Here is a 24,025-nt window from a genome sequence, read left to right as displayed (position 1 = left end):
CTCCAGGCGCGGCTGAGCTGTTGTCCAATCCGCACTATTTTGCTGGTATCCTCCCAATGGGGCAGTACGTGCTGGGAACGCCCCTCTGTGGCATTGTGACGTCACAACTGCACCCAGCCTGAATCTGCTCCGCGATGACGTCCTCGGGTTCCAGTGCGCAGGCCCGGCGCGCGGACACGGTGACCCCGCCCCCGCCCATTGTTTTCCCCTCACTCTAAACCTCCTCGACACAAGGTTTCCAGGCAACCGGCTGACAGCTGCAGCCAATCGGAAGCCCTGGAGGACTGAAAAGGTTCTGGTCCGCCAACCAATCCGAGGGTGAGCTTTGTGGGGTTGAAGATGGCGCTTCACACAGACTGAGTCTCAGAGTCATGGTCACAGAGCTTTGCAGCACACACCTCCTGTGTCCAACATCTGTGAGTGAAACTGTTTGCGTTGAAAAGCGGGAGAAGTGAAACAGGCAGGGTTCGAGAGGTTTTCAGATAGAAAAGGGGAGTTTAGTAAGTTAACAGTGAAGCTCTGAGTGGGAGATAGAGAGCAAGGTAGTCTGAGCAGCTGGAGAAAGAACAAAAAGGCTGATTGGGGGAATCCAGCATTGAGATCCAGAGGTGGGAAATCCAGCAGTGAGAGATCCAGAGGTGGGAAATCCAGCAGTGAGAGATCCAGAGGTGGAAAATCCAGCAGTGAGAGACCCAGAGGCGGAAAATCCAGCAGTGAGAGATCCAGAGGCGGGAAATCCAGCAGTGAGAGATCCAGAGGTGGGAAATCCAGCAGGGAGATCCAGAGGTGGGAAATCCAGCAGTGAGAGATCCAGAGGTGGGAAATCCAGCAGTGAGAGATCCAGAGGTGGGAAATCCAGCAGTGAGAGATCCAGAGGCGGGAAATCCAGCAGTGAGAGATCCAGAGGTGGGAAATCCAGCAGGGAGATCCAGAGGTGGGAAATCCAGCAGTGAGAGATCCAGAGGTGGGAAATCCAGCAGTGAGAGATCCAGAGGTGGGAAATCCAGCAGTGAGAGATCCAGAGGTGGGAAATGCAGCAGTAAGATCCAGAGGTGGGAAATCCAACAGGGAGATCCAGAGGTGGGAAATCCAGCAGTGAGAGATCCAGAGGTGGGAAATCCTGCAGTGAGAGATCCAGAGGTGGGGGATTCAACAGTGAGCGATCCAGAGGCAGGAAATCCAGCAGTGAGAGATCCAGAGGTGGGAAATCCAGCAGTGAGAGATCAAGAGGCAGGAAATCCAGCAGTGAGAGATCCAGAGTTGGGAAATCCAGCAGTGAGAGATCCAGAGGTGGGAAATCCAGCAGTGAGAGATCCAGAGGTGGGAAATCCAGCAGTGAGAGATCCAGAGGTGGGAAATCCAGCAGTGAGAGATCCAGAGGTGGGAAATCCAGCAGTGAGAGATCCAGAGGTGGGAAATCCAGAAGTGAGAGATCCAGAGGTGGGAAATCCAGCAGTGAGAGATCCAGAGGTGGGAAATCCTGCAGTGAGAGATCCAGAGTTGGGAAATCCAGCAGTGAGAGATCCAGAGGCAGGACATCCAGCACTCAGAGATCCAGACGTGGGAAATCCAGCAGTCAGAGATCAAGAGGCAGGAAATCCAGCAGTGAGAGATCCAGAGGTGGGAGATCCAGCAGTGAGAGATCCAGAGGTGGGAAATCCAGCAGCGAGAGATCCAGAGGCAGGAATCCAGCAGTGAGAGATCCAGAGGTGGGAAATCCAGCAGTGAGAGATCCAGAGGGGGGGAAATCCAGCAGTGAGAGATCCAGAGGTGGGAAATCCAACAGGGAGATCCAGAGGTGGGAAATCCAGCAGTGAGAGATCCAGAGGTGGGAAATCCAGCAGTGAGAGATCCAGAGGTGGGAAATCCAGCAGTGAGAGATCCAGAGGTGGGAAATCCTGCAGTGAGAGATCCAGAGTTGGGAAATCCAGCAGTGAGAGATCCAGAGGCAGGAAATCCAGCAGTGAGAGATCCAGAGGTGGGAAATCCAGCAGTGAGAGATCCAGAGGTGGGAATTCCAGCAGTGAGAGATTCAGAGGTGGGAAATCCAGCAGTGAGAGATCCAGAGGTGGGAAATCCAGCAGTGAGAGATCCAGAGGTGGAAAATCCAGCAGTGAGAGATCCAGAGGTGGGAAATCCAGCAGTGAGAGATTCAGAGGTGGGAAATCCAGCAGTGAGAGATCCAGAGGTGGCATATCCAGCAGTGAGAGATCCAGAGGTGGGAAATGCAGCAGTGAGAGATCCAGAGGTGGGAAATCCAGCAGGGAGATCCAGAGGTGGGAAATCCAGCAGTGAGAGATCCAGAGGTGGGAATTCCAGCAGTGAGAGATCCAGAGGTGGGAAATCCAGCAGTGAGAGATCCAGAGGTGGGAAATCCAGCAGTGAGAGATCCAGAGGTGGGAAATCCAGCAGTGAGAGATCCAGAGGTGGGAAATCCAGCAGCGAGATCCAGACGTGGGAAATCCAGCAGTGAGAGATCCAGAGGTGGGAAATCCAGCCGTGAGAGATCCAGAGGTGGGAAATCCAGCAGTGAGAGATCCAGAGGTGGGAAATCCTGCAGTGAGAGATCCAGAGTTGGGAAATCCAGCAGTGAGAGATCCAGAGGCAGGAAATCCAGCAGTGAGAGATCCAGAGGTGGGAAATCCAGCAGTCAGAGATCCAGAGGTGGGGGATTCAACAGTGAGCGATCCAGAGGCAGGAAATCCAGGATGAGAGATCCAGAGGTGGGAAATCCAGCAGTGAGAGATCAAGAGGCAGGACATCCAGCAGTGAGAGATCCAGAGGAAGGAAATCCAGCAGTGAGAGATCCAGAGGTGGGAGATCCAGCAGTGAGAGATCCAGAGGTGGGAAATCCAGCAGTGAGAGATCCAGAGGCAGGAATCCAGCAGTGAGAGATCCAGAGGTGGGAAATCCAGCAGTGAGAGATCCAGAGGTGGGAAATCCAACAGGGAGATCAAGAGGTGGGAAATCCAGCAGTGAGAGATCCAGAGGTGGGAAATCCAGCAGTGAGAGATCCAGAGGTGGGAAATCCAGCAGTGAGAGATCCAGAGGTGGGAAATCCTGCAGTGAGAGATCCAGAGGTGGGGGATTCAACAGTGAGCGATCCAGAGGCAGGAAATCCAGCAGTGAGAGATCCAGAGGTGGGAAATCCAGCAGTGAGAGATCCAGAGGCAGGAATCCAGCAGTGAGAGATCCAGAGGTAGGAAATCCAACAGTGAGAGATCCAGAGTTGGGAAATCCAGCAGTGAGTGATCCAGAGGCAGGAAATCCAGCAGTGAGAGATCCAGAGGTGGGAAATCCAGCAGTCAGAGATCCAGAGGTGGGGGATTCAACAGTGAGAGATCCAGAGGCAGGAAATCCAGCAGTGAGAGATCCAGAGGTGGGAAATCCAGCAGTGAGAGATCCAGAGGTGGGAAATCCAGCAGTGAGAGATCCAGAGGTGGGAAATTCAGCAGTGAGAGATCCAGAGGTGGGAAATCCAGCAGTGAGAGATCCAGAGGCAGGAAATCCAGCAGTGAGAGATCCAGAGATGGGGAATCCAGCAGTGAGAGACCAGAGGTGGGGAATCCAGCAGTGCGGGATCCAGAGGCTGTGACTCTTCAGGCTGCCTGTGGGAATGGGCTGTGGGGAGACATCTGCCTGAAGGGTCTTCAGTCCAACCTCCTGTAGGAGGTAAATAACTGAATCTGTACCTGGGAAATACAGAGATTTGTGGGACTATAACTGGAAGCAGTGCCAAATATGTTAAAGGGGGAAAGTTTTATTGTGTGAGCTATTTAAAGTCAAATTTATCCTGTCTGTTCAAATACTGTTCATTTGTTAATTAATGATTCACTTATTTAAAAAAAAAAAAAAAAATTTAGAGTACCCAATTCATTTTTTCCAATTAAGGGGCAATTTAGCGTGGCCAATCCACCTACCCTGCACATCTTTGTGTTGTGGGGGCGAAACCCACGCAGACACGGGGAGAATGTGCAAACTACACACGGACAGTGACCCAGAGCTGGGATCGAACCTGGGACCCCGGCGCCGTGAGGCAGCAGGGCTAACCCACTGCGTCACCGTGCTGCCCTATGATTCACTTATGTTGCTTTTAATTTGATTGTTACAGCAAAAGTTTTAAAAAGTGAAACCTTGTCCTTGATTTCTTCCCTTGGGATTGTCTGGGAATTTGTTCATTTTAAGGTTATCAGTCTCTATGGGGATTGTAACAACAGAGATATTTCTCGCGTTTTAATGGTACACATTAGGTATATTATTTTGGTTTCTGCTGTAAAGAACGTGTATTATTTCTATTCTTGTACTGCAATACTGTAGTTATGTTAAGTAAAAACAAATTGAGCAGCACGGTGGCGCAGTGGGTTAGCCCTGCTGCCTCATGGCGCCGAGGTCCCAGGTTTGATCCCGGCTCTGGGTCACTGTCCGTGTGTAGTTTGCACATTCTCCCCGTGTCTGTGTGGGTTTCCCCCCAAAATCCAAAGATGTGCAGGGTAGGTGGATTGGCCACGCTAATTGCTCCTTAATTGGGAAAAATGAATTGGGTACTCTAAATGTTTAAAACAAAAAAGGAAAAGCAAATTACTGTGGGTGCTGGAATTGGAAACCAAAAGAGAAAATGCTGTAAAATTTCAGCAGGTCTGGCAGCATCTGTAAGGAGAGAAAATAGCTAACATTTCGAGTCCAGATAGTTATGTTATATATTTCCAGTCAGAGAGACGTTGCAGCACTGAAGGAGTGTGTTCTGCAACTCAAATCCAAGTCAACTCTCTGTAGAGCAATCCAATTAGTCCCATTCTCCCTCTGTATCGCTGCCCTGCAAGTTTATTTCATTGAAATGACTATCCAGTATAATTTTGAAATCATGAATTGTCTCGGCTTCCACCATCCACATATGGAGTGAGATCCAGTTTATGATCACTTGCTGTCCAAATAAAGCTTGTCCTCACATTCTCCAGTTATCTCTCATTAAGTAATATTGTATTTTACACACTGTTAGTCCAGTTATATATACATATATGGGATACATATGTATAATGTATATATAGAATATAGGTGAACGACCTGCCTGAAGATTTTCAGTGTCCTGGATAGTAAGCATGGATCTGTTGATCAGCATGAATCAGAAATTCAGCAAAATTGGGAGGGTGCGTATCAGGTACAGCAGAGTGAGAAGAGTGGGAGAGTGTGTGGGACGGAGATTTACAACTTTTCGGGAATAAGAGAAGAAAAAATGTTTCATCGAAGCTGGAATTTTCTGTTCTGAATTTCTTTTCGATATGGACGATGTTGACTTTTGTAAACATCTTTTACAGATCAAAACAAACGTCACATTCAGATCTAATAGAGTCACATGATTAATCAAAGCGTGAATATCATCGGCCTCTGAACCTAGAATCTGTGAGGAAAAAGGAAAAAACATCCGCACGTCTGGAAAAGCACTGAGAAGTACACGCCTGAGTGAGAGTGTGCAGTTTACACAGTCTGAAAAAATATCACTTCAGGAGGGACTGTACACATGTTGTGTGTGAAGACGAGGCTTTAACTGATTGTCAAACCTGGAGGAACAGAAGGCCAGAGAGAAACCCTGGAAATGTGTGGACTGTGGAAAGGGATTCAAAGCCCCTTGCGAGCTGGAGATTCACCGACGCAGTCACACTGGGGAGAAGCCGTTCACCTGTCCTGATTGTGGGAAGGGATTCTCTCAGTTATCCAACCTGCTGACACACCAGCGAGTTCACACTGGGGAGAAGCCGTTCACCTGCTCTCAATGTGGGAAGGGATTCGCTGATTCATCCCGTCTTCTGACACACAGTCGCATTCACACTGGGGAAAGGCCGTTCACCTGCTCTGAATGTGGGAAGGGATTTGGGGATTCATCCAGCCTCCGGAGACACAAGCGAGTTCACAGTGGGGAGAGGTCATTCACTTGCTCCGTGTGTGGGAAGGGATTCACTCTTTCATCCAACCTGCGGAGACACCAGCGAATACATGCCAGGGAGAAGCTGTTCAGCTGCTCGGAATGTGGGAAGGGATTCAGGGATTCCTCTGCCCTGCAGAAGCACCAGAGAATTCACACCGGGCAGAGGCCATTCACCTGTTCTGACTGTGGGAAGGGATTCACTCGGTCATCCCACCTACTGATCCATCATCGGGTTCACACCGGGGAGAGGCCGTTCACTTGCACTGTGTGTGGCAAGGGATTCAGTGCATCATCCACCCTGCAGAACCACCAAGCAGTTCACACTGGGGAGAGGTCATTCACCTGCTCCGTGTGTGGGAAAGGATTCACTCAGTTATCAACACTACTGCGACACCAGGCAGTTCACACTGGAGAGAGGCCATTCCCCTGTTCTGTGTGTGGGAAGGGATTTACTAGGTCCACCAGTCTACTGACACACCAGCGAATTCACTCTGGAGAGAGGCCGTTTACTTGCTCTGTGTGCGGGAAGGGATTCACTGATTTATCCAGCCTGTGGAAGCACCGGAGAGTTCACACCGGAGAGAGGCCGTTCACCTGCTCTGTGTGTGGGAAAGGATTCACTGAGTCTTCCAGTCTGCGGACACACCGACGCGTACACACTGGAGAGAAGCCATTCACCTGCTCTAAATGTGGGAAGGGATTTGCTGATCCTTCCAGCCTGCGGAAGCACCAGCGAGTTCACACGGAGGGGAGAGGCAGTTCATCTGCTCTGAGCAAGGGAACTGATTCACTGAGTCATTCAACCTGCTGAGACACCGTGACAGCCACACCCATTAGAGACATTTTAGATAGATTTTCTAACTGTGGGTGTTAATTGTATAATTTGGGGTTAAATATATACAAGTGGTGAATATTGATTGGATGTTTACAAGAGTGAATGTAAAGAAACACTTACTGACAGAGCTTGGAATGGAGTTAGGAGTTACAGACCTGTAATGTTTCACTCTGTGAATAAATATATACTAAGTAAAGATTGGCTCCAGTTTCTTCCTTCACTATAAGGCTGTCAGGACAAAAACATGGTAACATGTCTAATGATGCAGATTGGAAACTAAAAGAAAAGAACATTTTACACAGAAGCTTACAATGCCAGTAGACTTTGTGAGAAATGGCTGAAAGAAAGTGTAAATTGTCAGAATCTGATTACCCGCCAATGTTCCCCGAGTCTGAGCCATACGACGAGTGGAAGAATGAAGTGGAGATGGATAGACAAGTGATATCCCTACCAAGGAGGAAACAAGGTTTGATCGTGGCATTGTCATTTCCTAACTGAAGTAAAATTGGAAGCAAAGTTGTGAGCTGGATGTCCGTCAGTTGAACACTGGTGAAGGTTTGGATCTTTTATTAGGTTTCATTGATGACATTTATAAGAAAGATGATCTATTGGATGCCAAGAAACAGAGTCGGACTTTGTCAGGTTTTGAATGAGGGTGAAAGCAGCTTGAGCAGACCTGGTTATCACTACAAGACAGGACATCACTAATAGACAAATGAATCCCAGGAATGGTGGGGGAACAATTCACAAGTGTTTCAGTTCTGACTCAAAATATGGAACTTCATAACGTGGGAACTTAGGAACTTCAGAGTAAGACATGACACAAGAATTCTGAGGCTGAAGGTGAAAAAGATGATCACAGAATCATCATAGAATCACTACAGTGCAGAAGGAAGCCTTCGGCCCACCTGGTCTGCACTGACCCTCTCTGAAAAAGCATCTGACCTCGGCCCACTTCCTTACCCTATCCCTGTAACTCCACCCAACCTTTTTGGTCAGTAAGGGGTCATTTAGAATGGCCAATCCACCTAAACCTGCACATCTTTGGACCGTGGGAGCAAACCGCAGCACCCGGAGGAAACCCACGCAGACACGGGGAGAACATGCCGACTCCACACAGTCACTTGAGGTTTGAATCTAACTCGGGTCCCTGGCACTGTGAGGCAGTAGTGCTAACTACTGTTCCACCATGCCATTCCAAAAGTCACTGAAGGAAATGTTTTTGTCAGAAGCAGACCTGATCCACTGATCAGTGTGTTAGTCATGGACCCATTAGACTGTACCTCAACAGCATGCTGTTTGGTTGAAGGAAATGTCAGTCACTTCTTAGTGTGGATAAACAGAATGGCAAGGAGTATAAAATTCTCCTGTTTCAGTTTGATGATGACAATATATTGAAAGCACAAACAAGGGTGTTGATTCCGTGCAAAATAGCTGGAGTAAGGCACTTTATCAAAACTGGTGTGGTCTCTAGTGGGAGGCCTTTAGTGTTGAGTAAACCTTCCGTGAAAAAAGCATAAATGGAACTGGATGTGGAGCAAGAAACGACAACTGATTTTGGAAAGTCAGTGGACCTGCAGTTTCCTCCATCAGGACGTTATCGTTTCCCCTGAACCAATACCTGATGTTTCTGATCAGAGTGTTTGAGAAGGATTAATGGCATCGGGTGATGAGAATCAGAAAAAAGCAGGGGCAGCACGGTGGCGCAGTGGTTAGCACTGCTGCCTCACGGCACCGATGACCCGGGTTCGACCCCGACTCTGGGTCACTGTCCGTGTTATTCTCCCCGTGTCTGCATGGGTCTCCCCCCCCACAACTCAAAAGATGTTCAGGGGCTGGTTTAGCAGAGTGGGCTAAATAGCTGGCTTGTAATGCAGAACAAGGCCAGCTGCGCGGGTTCAATTCCCGTACCAGCCTCCCCGAACAGGCGTCGGAATGTGGCGACTAGGGGCTTTTCACAGTAACTTCACTGAAGCCTACTTGTGACAATAAGCGATTATTATTATTACTGGGGGAATTGGCGACGTTAAATTGCTCCTTTATTAGAACAAAAGAATTGGATACTCTAAAGAAAAAGAATCAGAAAAAAGCAAATTGGTTTAAAGCCATACAGACAAGTGGCTCACCCTTATTGTCAATGATCAAAAATCCTGCTTCAAGACATGGTTGATGAAGAGTACACAAGGCTCACAGAAGAGATGAATGCAAAGTGTGAAATGTGTGAAAAGTATCAGCGGACGCCGTCACATGGCAACCCGATTTAGTCTTTCTCCAATGATACATGGCAAGGACAAAAGGGTGATTCTAGAGCAAGTCATGGAGAAATGGGTAGGGACTGGACCCGCAGCACCAGCTAAGTTTCTGACTGATAATGGAGGGGAATTTGCTAATGCAGAGGTTTGAGACGTGTGTGAAAACATGAACATTCTGGTCATGAACACCGTAGCTGAAAGTCCTTTCAGCAATGGTCTCTTGTGAAAGGAAACACACAGTGAAACCAGCTGTGGGACCAGGAGCTGTGAACCAGCTGTGGGACCAGGAGCTGTGAACCAGCTGTGGGACCAGGAGCTGTGAACCAGCTGTGGGACCAGGAGCTGTGAACCAGCTGTGGGACCAGGAGCTGTGAACCAGTTGCGGGACCAGGAGCTGTGAAACTAGCTGTGGGACCAGGAGCTGTGAAACTAGCTGTGGGACCAGGAGCTGTGAACCAGCTGTGGGACCAGGAGCTGTGAAACTAGCTGTGGGACCAGGAGCTGTGAACCAGCTGTGGTAGCAGGAGATGTGAACCGGCTGTGGGACCAGGAGCTGTGAACCGGCTGTGGGACCAGGAGCTGTGAACCAGCTGTAGGAGTAGGAGCTGTGAACCAGCTGTGGGAGCAGGAGATGTGAACCAGCTGTGGGAGCAGGAGCTGTGAACCAGCTGTGGGAGTAGGAGCTGTGAACCAGCTGTGGGAGCAGGAGCTGTGAACCAGCTGTGGGAGTAGGAGCTGTGAACCAGCTGTGGGAGTAGGAGCTGTGAACCAGCTGTGGGAGCAGGCGCTGTGAACCAGCTGTGGGAGTAGGAGCTGTTAACCAGCTGTGGGAGCAGGAGCTGTGAACCAGCTGTGGGAGCAGGAGCTGTGAACCAGCTGTGGGAGTAGGAGCTGTTAACCAGCTGTGGGAGCAGGAGCTGTGAACCAGCTGTGGGAGCAGGAGCTGTGAACCAGCTGTGTGAGCAGGAGCTGTGAACCAGCTGTGGGAGTAGGAGCTGTGAACCAGCTGTGGGAGCAGGAGCTGTGAACCAGCTGTGGGAGTAGGAGCTGTTAACCAGCTGTGGGAGCAGGAGCTGTGAACCGGCTGTGGGAGCAGGAGCTGCGAACCGGCTGTGGGAGCAGGAGCTGTGAACCAGCTGTGGGAGTAGGAGCTGTGAACCAGCTGTGGGAGTAGGAGCTGTGAACCAGCTGTGGGACCCAGGAGCTGTGAACCAGCTGTGGGAGCAGGCGCTGTGAACCAGCTGTGGGAGCAGGAGCTGTGAACCAGCTGTGGGACCAGAAACCCAGAGGGCCATTTGGAACCAGGAGTGTTCCTAATGTTCAAATCGCTCAGTAAGATGACAGTGAAGTCCACACTTGGACTGAGGAGTGCAATTTTGAGGTCTTGAAGTCAAGTTTGAGGTTTGCACAGTGAAAAGGCAATGGAAGGACCCACATAAAACCTTGGAGATTGGAGAATAGCTGGAATACTACTCTCAGTATAGTACCAGTCTAACTGCAAATTGACAACTGCACTGGCTGGGATGATTCATGTAGAGAATTCACTTCAGATGGTTGGAGGGTATAATCTCTGTCTATTGTGTCTGAGAGAAATCCCAAATTATCCTCTGTGCTGGGCTACAACCCTCCTGCTTTCGAAGTGATTAGAATTAGTTCCATTTCTAATAATCAGTTATCAGATTGTTTCACAAAAAATGTGTGCTTGAGGTGGGACATTATTGGGGTTCCTCGTGGAGGGGTGTCTTGTAATGTAATGTTTTGGAAAGAAGAAGGAAACCCATTTTTTCTTTCTTCAATTTGTTTTGAAATATTGTTTGTGTGTATTGTTGCGATCCCGGTCAGAACTATTAACATTTAAAGAGAAAATTTGAACATTCAGTGATTAACTGAAAGAATTATGCCACAAGATTCCACGTTTTTATACAAAAACAACTTTACTGTATGGAAAACCACAAAATTAAATTGCAAAACAGCACTACAAACTGAATACTATTATCAACAAAGACTTACGCTTTGAACCAAGTTCTACTTTTTAACCTCACCTAAAGAGTTACCCTATACTTACTATTTTGAAAGTTTATCCACTTCTGTTCCTGGGACCATTCCAAAAGTATGCCAAAGCTCTCTCCAGAATTCACTTTATTTCTCCTCAGTATTCTCCAAGCTCCAATGTTTTTATTATAGAATTTACAGTGCAGAAGGAGGCCATTCGGCCCATCGAGTCTGCACCGGCTCTTGGAAAGAGCACCCTTCCCAACCGCACACCTCCACCCTATCCCCATAACCCAGTAACCCCACCCAACACTAAGGGCAATTTAGCATGGCCAATCCACCTAACCTGCACACCTTTGGACTGTGGGAGGAAACAGGAGCACCCGGAGGAAACCCATGCACACACGGGGAGGACGTGCAGACTCCGCACAGACAGTGACCCAAGCCAGGAATCGAACCTCGGACCCTGGAGCTGTGAAGCAATTGTTCTAATCACTATGCTACCGTGCTGCCCATGGGGAGCTGAAATTACTTAAGGCGCTTGACCAACTCTTTATGGGGGTCCTTCCATTATCTTTCCTAACCTCAATCTTCAAGACCTCGAAACTGCAGATTGCTCAGTCCAAGTGTGGGCTTCACTGTCTTCTTATTGAGCGATTTAAACATTAGGAACACTCCTGATTCCAAATGGCCCTCTGGGTTTCTGGTCCCACAGCTGGTTCACAGCTCCTGGTCCCACAGCTCCTGGTCCCACAGCTGGTTCACAGCTCCTGGTCCCACAGCTCCTGTTCCCACAGCTGGTTCACAGCTCCTGGTCCCACAGCTGGTTCACAGCTCCGGCTCCCACAGCTGGTTCACAGCTCCTGGTCCCACAGCTGGTTCACAGCTCCTGGTTTCACAGCTCCTGGTCCCACAGCTGGTTCACAGCTCCTGGTTTCACAGCTCCTGGTCCCACAGCTGGTTCACAGCTCCTGCTCCCACAGCCGGTTCACAGCTCCTGCTCCAACAGCTGGTTCACAGCTCCTGGTTTCACAGCTGGTTCACAGCTCCTGGTCCCACAGCTGGTTTCACAGCTCCTGGTCCCACAGCTGGTTCACAGCTCCTGCTCCCACAGCCGGTTCACAGCTCCTGGTCCCACAGCCGGTTCACAGCTCCTGCTCCCACAGCCGGTTCACAGCTCCTGCTCCCACAGCTGGTTCACAGCTCCTGCTCCCACAGCTGGTTCACAGCTCCTGGTCCCACAGCTGGTTCACACCTCCTCCCACAGCTGGTTCACAGCTCCTGGTCCCACAGCTGGTTCACAGCTCCTGGTCCCACAGCTGATTCACAGCTCCTGTTCCCACAGCTGGTTCACAGCTCCTGGTCCCACAGTCGGTTCGCAGCTCCTGGTCCCACAGCTGGTTCACAGCTCCTGCTCTCACAGCTGGTTCACAGCTCCTGGATCCCACAGCTGGTTCACAGCTCCTGCTCCCACAGCTGGTTCACAGCTCTTAATCCCACAGTTATTGGTCCCACAGCTGGTTCACGGCTCCTCATCCCACAGCTCCTGCTCCCACAGCTGGTTCACAGCTCCTGTTCCCATAGCTGGTTCACAGCTCCTGTTCCCACAGCTGGTTCACAGCTCCTGCTCCCACAGCTGGTTCACAGCTCTTAATCCCACAGTTATTGGTCCCACAGCTGGTTCACGGCTCCTCATCCCACAGCTCCTGCGTCCCACAGCTGGTTCACAGCTCCTGGTCCCACAGCTGGTTCACAGCTTCTGATCCCACAGCTGATTCACAGCTCCTGTTCCCATAGCTGGTTCACAGCTCCTGCTCCCACAGCTGGTTCACAGCTCCTGGTCCCACAGTCGGTTCACAGCTCCTGCTCCCACAGCCGGTTCACAGCTCCTGCTCCCACAGCTGGTTCACAGCTTCTGATCCCACAGCTGGTTCACAGCTCCTGGTCCCACAGCTGATTCACAGCTCCTGTTCCCATAGCTGGTTCACAGCTCCTGCTCCCACAGCTGGTTCACAGCTCCTGGTCCCACAGTCGGTTCACAGCTCCTGTTCCCACAGCTGGTTCACAGCTCCTGCTCCCACAGCTGGTTCACAGCTCCTGGATCCCACAGCTGGTTCACAGCTCCTGCTCCCACAGCTGGTTCACAGCTCCTGCTCCTACAGCTGGTACACAGCTCCTGGTCCCACAGCTGGTTCACAGCTCCTGCTCCCACAGCTGGTTCACAGCTCCTGGTCCCACAGTTACTGGTCCCACAGCTGGTTCACGGCTCCTCATCCCACAGCTCCTGCTCCCACAGGTGGTTCACAGCTCCTGTTCCCATAGCTGGTTCACAGCTCCTGCTCCCACAGCTGGTTCACAGCTCCTGCTCCCACAGCCGGTTCACAACTCCTGCTCCCACAGTGGGTTCACAGCTCCTCCCACAGCTGGTTCACAGCTCCTGCTCCCACAGCTGGTTCACTGCTCCTGTTCCCACAGCTGGTTCACAGCTCCTCCCACAGCTTGTTCACAGCTCCTGGGTCCCACAGCGGGTTCACAGCTCCTGCTCCCACAGCTGGTTCACAGCTCCTGTTCCCACACCTGGTTCACAGCTCCTGCTCCCACAGCTGGTTCACGGCTCCTCATCCCACAGCTCCTGCTCCCACAGGTGGTTCACAGCTCCTGTTCCCATAGCTGGTTCACAGCTCCTGCTCCCACAGCTGGTTCACAGCTCCTGCTCCCACAGCCGGTTCACAACTCCTGCTCCCACAGTGGGTTCACAGTTCCTCCCTCAGCTGGTTCACAGCTCCTCCCACAGCTGGTTCACAGCTCCTGCTCCCACAGCTGGTTCACTGCTCCTGTTCCCACAGCTGGTTCACAGCTCCTCCCACAGCTTGTTCACAGCTCCTGGGTCCCACAGCGGGTTCACAGCTCCTGTTCCCACACCTGGTTCACAGCTCCTGCTCCCACAGCTGGTTCACGGCTCCTCATCCCACAGCTCCTGCTCCCACAGCCGGTTCACAGCTCCTGCTCCCACAGCTGGTTCACAGCTCCTGCTCCCACAGCTGGTTCACAGCTCCTGCTCCCACAGCCGGTTCACAACTCCTGCTCCCACAGCTGGTTCACAGCTCCTGGTCCCACAGCTGGTTCACAGCTCCTGCTCCCACAGCCGGTTCACAGCTCCTGGGTCCCACAGCTGGTTCACAGCTCCTCCCACAGCTGGTTCACAGCTCCTGTTCCCACAGCTGGTTCACAGCTCCTCGGTCCCACAGCTGGTTCACAGCTCCTGCTCCCACAGCTGGTTCACAGCTCCTGGGTCCCACAGCTGGTTCACAGCTCCTCCCACAGCTGGTTCACAGCTCCTGTTCCCACAGCTGGTTCGCAGCTCCTAGTCCCACAGCTGGGTCACAGCTCCTGCTCCCACAGCTGGTTCACAGCTCCTGCTCCCACAGCTGGTTCACAGCTCCTGCTCCCACAGCTGGTTCACAGCTCCTGCTCCCACAGCTGGTTCACAGCTCCTGTTCCCACAGCTGGTTCACAGTTCCTGTTCCCACAGCTGGTTCGCAGCTCCTGGGTCCCACAGCGGGTTCACAGCTCCTGCTCCCACAGCTGGTTCACAGCTCCTGCTTCCACAGCTGGTTCACAGTTCCTGTTCCCACAGCTGGTTCGCAGTTCCTGGGTCCCACAGCTGGTTCACAGCTCCTGCTCCCACAGCTGGTTCACAGCTCCTGTTCCCACAGCTGGTTCACAGCTCCTGCTCCCACAGCTGGTTCACAGCTCCTGCTCCCACAGCTGGTTCACAGCTCCTGTTCCCACAGCTGGTTCACAGCTCCTGTTCCCACAGCTGGTTCACAGCTCCTGCTCCCACAGCTGGTTCACAGCTCTTGTTCCCACAGCTGGTTCGCAGCTCCTGCTCCCACAGCCGGTTCACAGCTCCTGGGTCACACAGCTGGTTCACAGCTCCTGTTCCCACAGCTGGTTCACAGCTCCTGTTCCCACAGCTGGTTCACAGCTCCTGTTCCCACAGCTGGTTCACAGCTCCTGTTCCCACAGCTGGTTCACAGCTCCTGTTCCCACAGCTGGTTCACAGCTCCTGGTCCCACAGCCGGTTCGCAGCTCCTGCTCCCACAGCCGGTTCACAGCTCCTGGGTCACACAGCTGGTTCACAGCTCCTGCTCCCACAGCCGGTTCACAGCTCATGGTCCCACAGCCGGTTCACAGCTCCTGCTCCCACAGCTGGTTCACAGATCCTGGTCCCACAGCTGGTTCACAGCTCCTGCTCCCACAGCTGGTTCACAGCTCCTGGTCCCGCAGCCGGTTCACAGCTCCTGGTTCCACAGCCGGTTCACAGCTCCTGGTCCCACAGCTGGTTAACAGCTCCTGCTCCCACAGCTGGGTCACAGCTCCTGGTCCCACAGCTGGTTCACAGCTCCTGCTCCCACAGCTGGTTCACAGCTCCTGGTCCCACAGCTGGTTCACAGCTCCTGATCCCACAGTTACTGGTCCCACAGCTGGTTCACGGCTCCTCATCCCACAGCTCCTGCTCCCACAGCTGGTTCACAGCTCCTGTTCCCATAGCTGGTTCACAGCTCCTGCTCCTACAGCCGGTTCACAGCTCCTGCTCCCACAGCTGGTTCACAGCTCCTGTTCCCATAGCTGGTTCACAGCTCCTGGGTCCCACAGCTGGTTCACAGCTCCTGCTCCCACAGCCGGTTCACAGCTCCTGCTCCCACAGCTGGTTCACAGCTCCTGGGTCCCACAGCTGGTTCACAGCTCCTGCTCCCACAGCTGGTTCACAGCTCCTGTTCCCACAGCTGGTTCACAGCTCCTGTTCCCACAGCTGGTTCACAGCTCCTGCTCCCACAGCTGGTTCACAGCTCCTGCTCCCACAGCTGGTTCACAGCTCCTGTTCCCACAGCTGGTTCACAGTTCCTGTTCCCACAGCTGGTTCACAGCTCCTGCTCCCACAGCTGGTTCACAGCTCTTGTTCCCACAGCTGGTTCGCAGCTCCTGCTCCCACAGCCGGTTCGCAGCTCCTGCTCCCACAGCCGGTTCACAGCTCCTGGGTCACACAGCTGGTTCACAGCTCCTGCTCCCACAGCCGGTTCACAGCTCCTGGTCCCACAGCCGGTTCACAGCTCCTGCTCCCACAGCTGGTTCACAGACCCTGGTCCCACAGCTGGTTCACAGCTCCTGCTCCCACAGCTGGTTCACAGCTCCTGGTCCCGCAGCCGGTTCACAGCTCCTGGTTCCACAGCCGGTTCACAGCTCCTGGTCCCACAGCTGGTTAACAGCTCCTGCTCCCACAGCTGGGTCACAGCTCCTGGTCCCACAGCTGGTTCACAGCTCCTGGTCCAACAGCTGGTTCACAGCTCCTGATCCCACAGTTACTGGTCCCACAGCTGGTTCACGGCTCCTCATCCCACAGCTCCTGCTCCCACAGCTGGTTCACAGCTCCTGTTCCCATAGCTGGTTCACAGCTCCTGCTCCTACAGCCGGTTCACAGCTCCTGCTCCCACAGCTGGTTCACAGCTCCTGTTCCCATAGCTGGTTCACAGCTCCTGCTCCCACAGCCGGTTCACAGCTCCTGCTCCCACAGCTGGTTCACAGCTCCTGGGTCCCACAGCTGGTTCACAGCTCCTGCTCCCACAGCTGGTTCACAGCTCCTGTTCCCACAGCTGGTTCACAGCTCCTGCCCCCACAGCTGGTTCACAGCTCCTGCCCCCACAGCTGGTTCACAGTTCCTGTTCCCACAGCTGGTTCGCAGCTCCTGGTCCCACAGCAGGTTCACAGCTCCTGGTCCCACAGCCCATTCACAGCTCCTGGTCCCACAGCAGGTTCACAGCTCCTGCTCCCGCAGCTGACTGCTTCCAAGCTAACTGCGGACTGTCTGCTTTTGTGAGAACCACCCAGAGCTCCAAGCAAGGCTCCAGTCTGAATCACTCATCCCCATGGCAACAGAGACCAGTTTGAATGTCTAATTGATATTTAAAGGAATTAACTTAGTTTCAAAATCAAATGTGTAACCTTGAGATCTGCCTGAAGATTTAACCTCTCTGACAAAGACAGGAAAATAATTGTCAGACCCAATGTCTCCAGGTAAAAGAGCCCAGCTGCTCCTTTGCAGTTCCTACACTTCCAGCTTTGACTTAAGCATTAAAGAAAACGATTCCAAAATTAATTCACAAACAATTCAAGGGTTGGCTTATTGGAATAATTGGGCAGACAGGGGATGTCACCATTAGAACAGGGAGTCTCCCTGGTGAGAAGGATTGGGACAGGTTAGGGAGAAGGTTGATACTATCATCATTGAGAACAACACAAAATATAAAGGAACAACGATCTGCTGGAGCTTGTGTGGAGGGGATGTTGAATCAGATTTACAGGGGTTAAATTCTTCTGACCAGACAGGAGGATCCTGCACTTATCAGGTTAATGGTTGCAGAAAGACCAGGGTGCCATGATTTTCTAGTCACTGTCAAAATTACCACCACCTTTAGCTTTTTTTCCACAGGCTGTTGCATGGGGCTATGTTCCCAATTCTGCAATGCATATAACAGGGTCACCAGTTCACTCCTTCCCTTACCTTTTTTTTTTATGAATGTATTTTATTGGGTTTTTGAACAAAGTATATTTGCCGTTCTGTACACAGGATATGATATATATATATTAAGGGCACACACACCCAAATCACAAAGGGAGAAAAAAAAGTAACAACAGGAGAGAAATACAAAATCAGATAAAGTAACTGGTCGGGTATTATGCACCCGCTCAACAGCAGCAACTCTGTACACTTGGCAAAATTATTTACACACATAAGTAGGCATTTGTTTGTATGGGGGGGGGGGGGGGGGGTGGAGACTGGAGGGGGAGGTAGATATACATTTGGGTGCCGGAGAGACAATTACGGAGGGCAATACTCGAATGGGTCTGGTGCTGGCGTTGTCCCTCGCTTCTCCCGGACGGATTTCGCTGCCATTGTCGTCTCGTGCTCACTTCCGCTTCAGCCGGCCCTCCCGTCTTCCGCCTGTATTCTCCTTTTTCTCTGTTCCTGCGGATGCCAAGTTTGTTAACGCTTCCCTGCCTTCCCCCCAACCTCCCCCACCCCCCAACCTCCCTGGCTCTCCTCTATTGTTGCCTGTCTCTCTTCCCCCCCCCCCCCCCCCTTACAGGGGTTACATTCTATATCTTTTCTAGATTGGATAATCACATTTAATTCTGGGACTCAGGTGATGATATGAATTTGTGTTAGGTGTTTCTATGGACCATTTCCCTCTCTTGTTCCCCCAAAGCTGTAAATCCCCGTCCCACACACTCTCCCTCCTCCTTGGGCTGAAATTCAAACCCATCCCACCATCTCCACCATTCCTTTGGACCAATTAACCAATGCCACACACAGGATTGCTGAACTCGACATAGGTTTGGTTTATTTGAAGATATATGACAGGATGGCTCAGCAAACAAATCTACACCGGGAATCAGTGACCATTACTCACAGGGACAGTACAGCTGCAATTCCTACACACACTACTAGCTGCTGGTCACATGCTGCTTTACATCCTGGTAACTTGCTCATATATATATCTCCTTAACTTGATATCACAATGAGGACATCATACAGTCTCCCCTCTTCTTAGGGAAATCAAATACCCAACACAGACCATTATACTTTCTTAAAAATTTAGAGTACCCAATTATTTTTTTCCAATTAAGGGGCAATTTAGCGTGGCCAATCCACCTATCATGCACATCTTGGGTTTATCATAGAATCATAGAATTTACAGTGCAGAAGGAGGCCATTTGGCCCATTGAGTCTGCACTGGGTCTTGGAAAGAGCACCCTACCCAAGGTCAACAACTCCACCCTATCCCCATAACCCAGTAACCCCACCCAACACTAAGGGCAATTTTGGACACTATTAAGGGCAATTTTGGACACTAAGGGCAATTTATCATGGCCAATCCACTTAACCTGCACATCTTTGGACTGTGGGAGGAAACCGGAGCACCCGGAGGAAACCCACGCACACACGGGGAGAATGTGCAGACTCCGCACAGACAGTGACCCAAGCCGGGAATTGAACCTGGGACCCTGGAGCTGTGAAGCAATTGTGCTATCCACAATGCTACTGTGCTGCCCCAGTTGTGGGGTTGTGGGGGCGAAACCCAAGCAAACATACACTGCACATCTTTGGGTTGTGGGGGGTGAAACCCACGCAAACACGGGGAGAATGTGCAAACTCCACACGGACAGTGACCCAGAGCCGGGATCGAACCTGGGACCTCGGAGCTGTGAGGCAGCAGGGCTAACCCACTGCGCCACCGTGCTGCCCACACATATCAAAATATTGAACTCCAGTCCAGTCACAGGAATTATTACCAACAGGAAGAACAAACTCTCATTGTCAGAATGGACGTAATTCAGTCCTGGATGTAATTAACAGAAGCAGTAATATCAGAATCCAACCCTCATGCAGTTACTCATGGACCTGCCGGTGTCTCAGTAGGTGGTAGGATTGAGCAAATCCTTTCCCACACTCGGAACAAGTGAATGGCCTCTCCGCAGTGTGAATTCGCCAGTGTCTCAGCAGTTGGAATGACTGAGTGAATCCCTTCCCACATTCAGAGCAGAGGAAAGGCCTCTCTCCAGTGTGAACCTGCTGGTGCCTCAGCAGAACAGATGATTGAGTGAATCCCTTCCCACAGGTCAAGCAGGTGAATGGAGTCTCCACAGTGTGAACCTTCTGATGTCTCTGCAGGGCACATGACCGAGTGAATTTCTTTCTGCACTTAGTGCAATGGAACGGTCTCTCCTCATTATGAACTCGCTCGTGTCGCAGGAGGCTGGATGAGCGAGGGAATCCCTTCCCACACACGGAACAGGAGAATGGGCTCTGACTAGAGTGTATGTGTTGGTGTCTCTGTAGATCCCTCGTGTTTTTGAAGCTCTTATCGCAGTCAGAACATTTAAAAAGTCTGTTATCAGTGTGAACAAATTGGTGATAAGTCAGGTTACCTAAACAAGTGAATCCCTTCCCACATTCAGAACACGTGAACGGCTTCTCCCCAGTGTGAATTCGCTGATGTTCAATGAGGTGAGATGAACGAGTGAATCCCTTGCCGCACTCGAAGCAGCTGAACGGCCTCAGCCCAGTGTGATCCCGCTGGTGTCGTAACAGGCTGGATGACTGAGAGAATCCCTTCCCACACTCTGTGCAGGTGAACGGTCTCTCCCCAGTGTGACTGCGTTGATGAATTTCCAGCTCTGATGGGGATCTAATACCTTTCCCACAGTCCCCACATTTCCACAGTTTCTCCATGGTGCGGGTCTCCTTGTGTCTCTCCAGGTTGATCAGCTGAAGCCTCGTTCATACAACGGACACGTGTAGAGTTCCTCCTTAATGTGTTAGTTAGTCCACTGGAACACTCTCACTCGGATGTGTGAAATCTTTACCACATTCAGAACAGACAAACATTTCTCCTTCCACATTCAAAGATCAATGATATTCAGGTTCTGATCAATCGAGTTATTCTGTTAAATCTGATGTGATATTTGGTTTGGATTTTACGGATGCAGATTCTTCTATTCTAACCCTCTGTAAAAGGTTAGGAAACTGATAACAAAGCACAGGTCAGAAATCTGGACAATTCTAGTTTCTCTGGAACATTATTTCCTCTCTATTTCTCCCAAAGCTGTCAATCCCCGTCCCACACACACTCCCTCCTGCCTGGGCTGAAATCCAAACCCATCTCACCATCTGCACCATTTCTTTCCTCCACTCCCAGTTTTCTCCCTCCCTCTCCTCTGCCTGGGTTCAGTTCTCCAGCCCCTGTCTGCAGACTGACAATAAAATCAATGGGTCTTATTGGGGCCTCCATGGAATCATAGAATTTACAGTGCAGAAGGAGGCGATTTGGCCCATCGAGTCTGCACCGGCCCTTGGAAAGAGCATCCTACCTAAGCCCACACCCCCAGTAACCCAACCCAATCTTTTTGGACACTAAGGGCAATTTAGCATAGGCAATCCACCTAACCTGCACATTTTTGGACTGTGGGACGAAACCGGAGCACCCGGAGGAAACCCACGCAGACACGGGGAGAACGTGCAGACTCCGCACAGGCAGTGACCCAAGCCGGGAATCGAACCTGGGACCCTGGAGCTGTGAAGCAATAGTGCTAACCACTGTGCTACCATGCCCTCCAGCGGGTGTTTGTGAATCCTCTCCACCCACCTGCCAGGGTTTCCTTCCTTGCCAGAGATCAGAGTCCTCATTGATTTGAGTGCAAAGTATGAGCTCTTATTTATTTTCCCCCCTCCCCCATCCTCTGATGTGAACCATCCTCCAGTGTCTGAAGCGGGATGGTGCCCGTTAACCTGGGCCTGTTCCCGGGAGGGAGGGAGAAGCTCCGCAGCTGCAAACCAGGGAGCTGACAATGATTGTGAAGGGTTTGCGGATCCACAGTGTTTCCAAATCCTCCCACCCACCGCCTGACGCTGACTCCGCTTCTCCAGGACAAATAAGGGCTGAGACATCAATCACACTGCGCATGCTCCAGAGTCTTTGATACTGCGCCTGCGGACCAAAACAGCCGCACTGCAGATGCCTCAGATTACAAAACCCGGGAGTGATTGACGGCAGCTCTGGACCAATAGGAAGAGGGGGCGGGGTTGGAAGACCGAGCAGGAGCGGCTGGTCCTCTAACCAATCGGAGTGAATGAGGGGCGGGGCTGCACCCGGATCTCCCTCATTGGCTGTGACTGTGCAACATTTTGAAAGCTGATTTGTCTCAAACTCCAGAAAACTGGACCTTTCTGTTTGTGGCTTTAAACAGATGAAACTCTGTGGGTGAGGAACAAACATTTCAACAGTTGTTACTGAGATGAGGCAACAGTATACACATAATTCAAGGACTGACTTTAAGGAATAACTGGCAGACAGGGAATGTCACTATTAGAACATGATGTGGAGATGCCGGCGTTGGACTGGGGTGAGCACAGTAAGACGTCTGACAACACCAGGTTAAAGTCCAGTGGGTTTGTTTCAAATCACTAGCTTTCGGAGCGCTGCTCCTTCCTCAGCTGAATGAAGAGGTATGTTCCAGAAACATATATATAGACAGATTCAAAGATGCCAGACAACGCTTAGAATACGAGCATTTGCAGGTAATTAAATCTTTACAGATCCAGAGATGGGGTAACCCCAGGTTAAAGAGGTGTGAATTGTGTCAAGCCAAGACAGTTGGTAGGATTTTGCAGGCCAGATGGTGGGGGGTGAATGTAATGCGACATGAATCCCAGGTCCCGGTTGAGGCCGTACTCATGTGTGCGGAACTTGGCTATAAGTTTCTGCTCGGCGAAAATGCTTACCCGGAGATCAGAGGCTGAATGCCCTTGACTGCGGTCATTTATGTCGTTTTCCATGACACTTATACATATAGCCACCCATACACACATATAGACTCTCACAAACATGGGGTACTTCCAGTCCGAACAGATGTACATTTTTCCTCACACCAACTAACCTAACTTATACCATGGTTAATGTCCACAATGTTCCAGAAATGTAAGTAAACATGTCCTTGGCGAGACTGTGAGCCATCCAATTCCATCCCTTTTTCTGAACGTTAAGAAACAACAATAAACCATGAACCTTTTTAAAATTCACTTACGGGATGTGGGCGTCGCTGGTTAGGCCAGCATTTATTGCCCATCCCTAGTTGCCCTTCAGAAAGTGGTGGTGAGTTGCTTTCTTGAACCGCTGCAGTCCTTGAGGTGTAGGTACTCCCCCTGTGCTGTTCGGGAGGGAGTTCCAGGATGTTGCCCCAGCAACAGTGAAGGAACGGCGATATATTTCCAAGTCAGGGTGGTGAGTGACTTGGAGGGAAACCTCAGGTGATGGGGTTTCCAGAAATCTGCTGCTCTTGTCCTCCAGATGGTAATGGTGTGGGATTGGAAGGTGCTGTCTAAGGAACCTTGGTGAGTTACTGCAGTGTACCGTATAGATGGTACACTTGGCTGCCACTGTTTGACGGTGATGGAGGGATTGAATGTGTGTGGAAGGGGGAGCAATCAAGCAGGCTGCTTTGTTCTGGATGGTGTCACTGTTGCTGGGGCAACATCCTGGAACTCCCTCCCTAACAGCACAGGGGGAGTACCTACACCTCAAGGACTGCAGCGGGTTCAAGAAGGCAACTCACCACCACTTTCTGAAGGACAACTAGGGATGGGCAATAAATGCTGGCCTAACCAGCGACGCCCACATCCCGTAAGTGAATTTTAAAAAGGTTCATGGTTTAGCACACTGGGCTAAATAGCTGGCTTTTAAAGCAGACCAAGGCAGGTCAGCAGCACGGTTCAATTCCCGTACCAGCCTCCCCGAACAGGCGCCGGAATGTGGCGACTAGGGGCTTTTCACAGTAACTTCATTGAAGCCTACTTGTGACAATCAGCCATTTTCATTCATTTTTCATTTCATTTCATTCTTGGACGTTGTTGGATCTGCACTCATCCAGGCAAGTGGAGAGTATTCCATTACACTCCTGACTTGTGCCTTGTAGATGGTAGACAGGCTTTGGGGGGTTACTTGCCATAGGATTCCTAGTCTTTGACCTGCCCCGATAGCCACAGTAATAATGTGGCTAGTCCAGTTCAGTTTCTGATCAATGGATGTTGGGGCCTCCAGCGGGTGTTTGTGAATCCTCCCCGCCCACTTGCCAGGGTTTCCTTCCTTCCCAGAGATCAGAGTCCTCATTGATTTGAGTGCAAAGTGTAAGCCCTTATTTATTGTCTCCCCTCCCCCATCCACTGTTGTGAACCATCCTCCCATGGCTGAAGCAGGATGTTGATAGTGGGGGATTCAGCGATGCTCATGCCAACACCTTGGGTGATTTATCACCACCCTGAGTGATCAGCCCCAAGGTGAGTTTGTAAACAGTATCGGACAGCACCGTTGGATGACTGCAGCGTGTACTTTCCTCCTGGTATTACAGATGATGCTAATTCCCCTTACCTTGATGGGTGGATGAAGAGAATTCTAAGAGAGGCTACAA

The 24,025-nt window shown here is 51.2% G+C and overlaps 2 protein-coding genes across 2 annotated transcripts in view; one reads left to right on the top strand and one right to left on the bottom strand.

Moving 5' to 3' along the window:
• The window catches only part of LOC140419748 (uncharacterized), a 204,541-nt gene that overhangs the window by 115,085 nt on the left and 65,431 nt on the right, over positions 1-24,025 (top strand). The window lies entirely within an intron of this gene.
• On the bottom strand, positions 18,381-21,517 carry LOC140419745 (uncharacterized). The gene has a single exon (XM_072503689.1). The coding sequence runs from the start codon at positions 20,292-20,294 to the stop codon at positions 19,452-19,454; it is 843 nt and encodes a 280-aa protein (XP_072359790.1). The 5' UTR covers positions 20,295-21,517; the 3' UTR covers positions 18,381-19,451.

This window comes from Scyliorhinus torazame, chromosome 5 (assembly GCF_047496885.1).
Source record: "Scyliorhinus torazame isolate Kashiwa2021f chromosome 5, sScyTor2.1, whole genome shotgun sequence".
In the NCBI taxonomy this organism is placed as follows: Eukaryota; Metazoa; Chordata; class Chondrichthyes; order Carcharhiniformes; family Scyliorhinidae; genus Scyliorhinus; species Scyliorhinus torazame.
Note: the sequence above shows the minus strand (reverse complement) of the source record. Positions and strands in the feature narration are given on the sequence as shown.

Excerpts from the sequence above, each read along its gene's own strand:
- LOC140419745 (XM_072503689.1), bottom strand. The coding sequence starts at position 20,294 with ATGGAGAAACTGTGGAAATGTGGGGACTGTGGGAAAGGTATTAGATCC.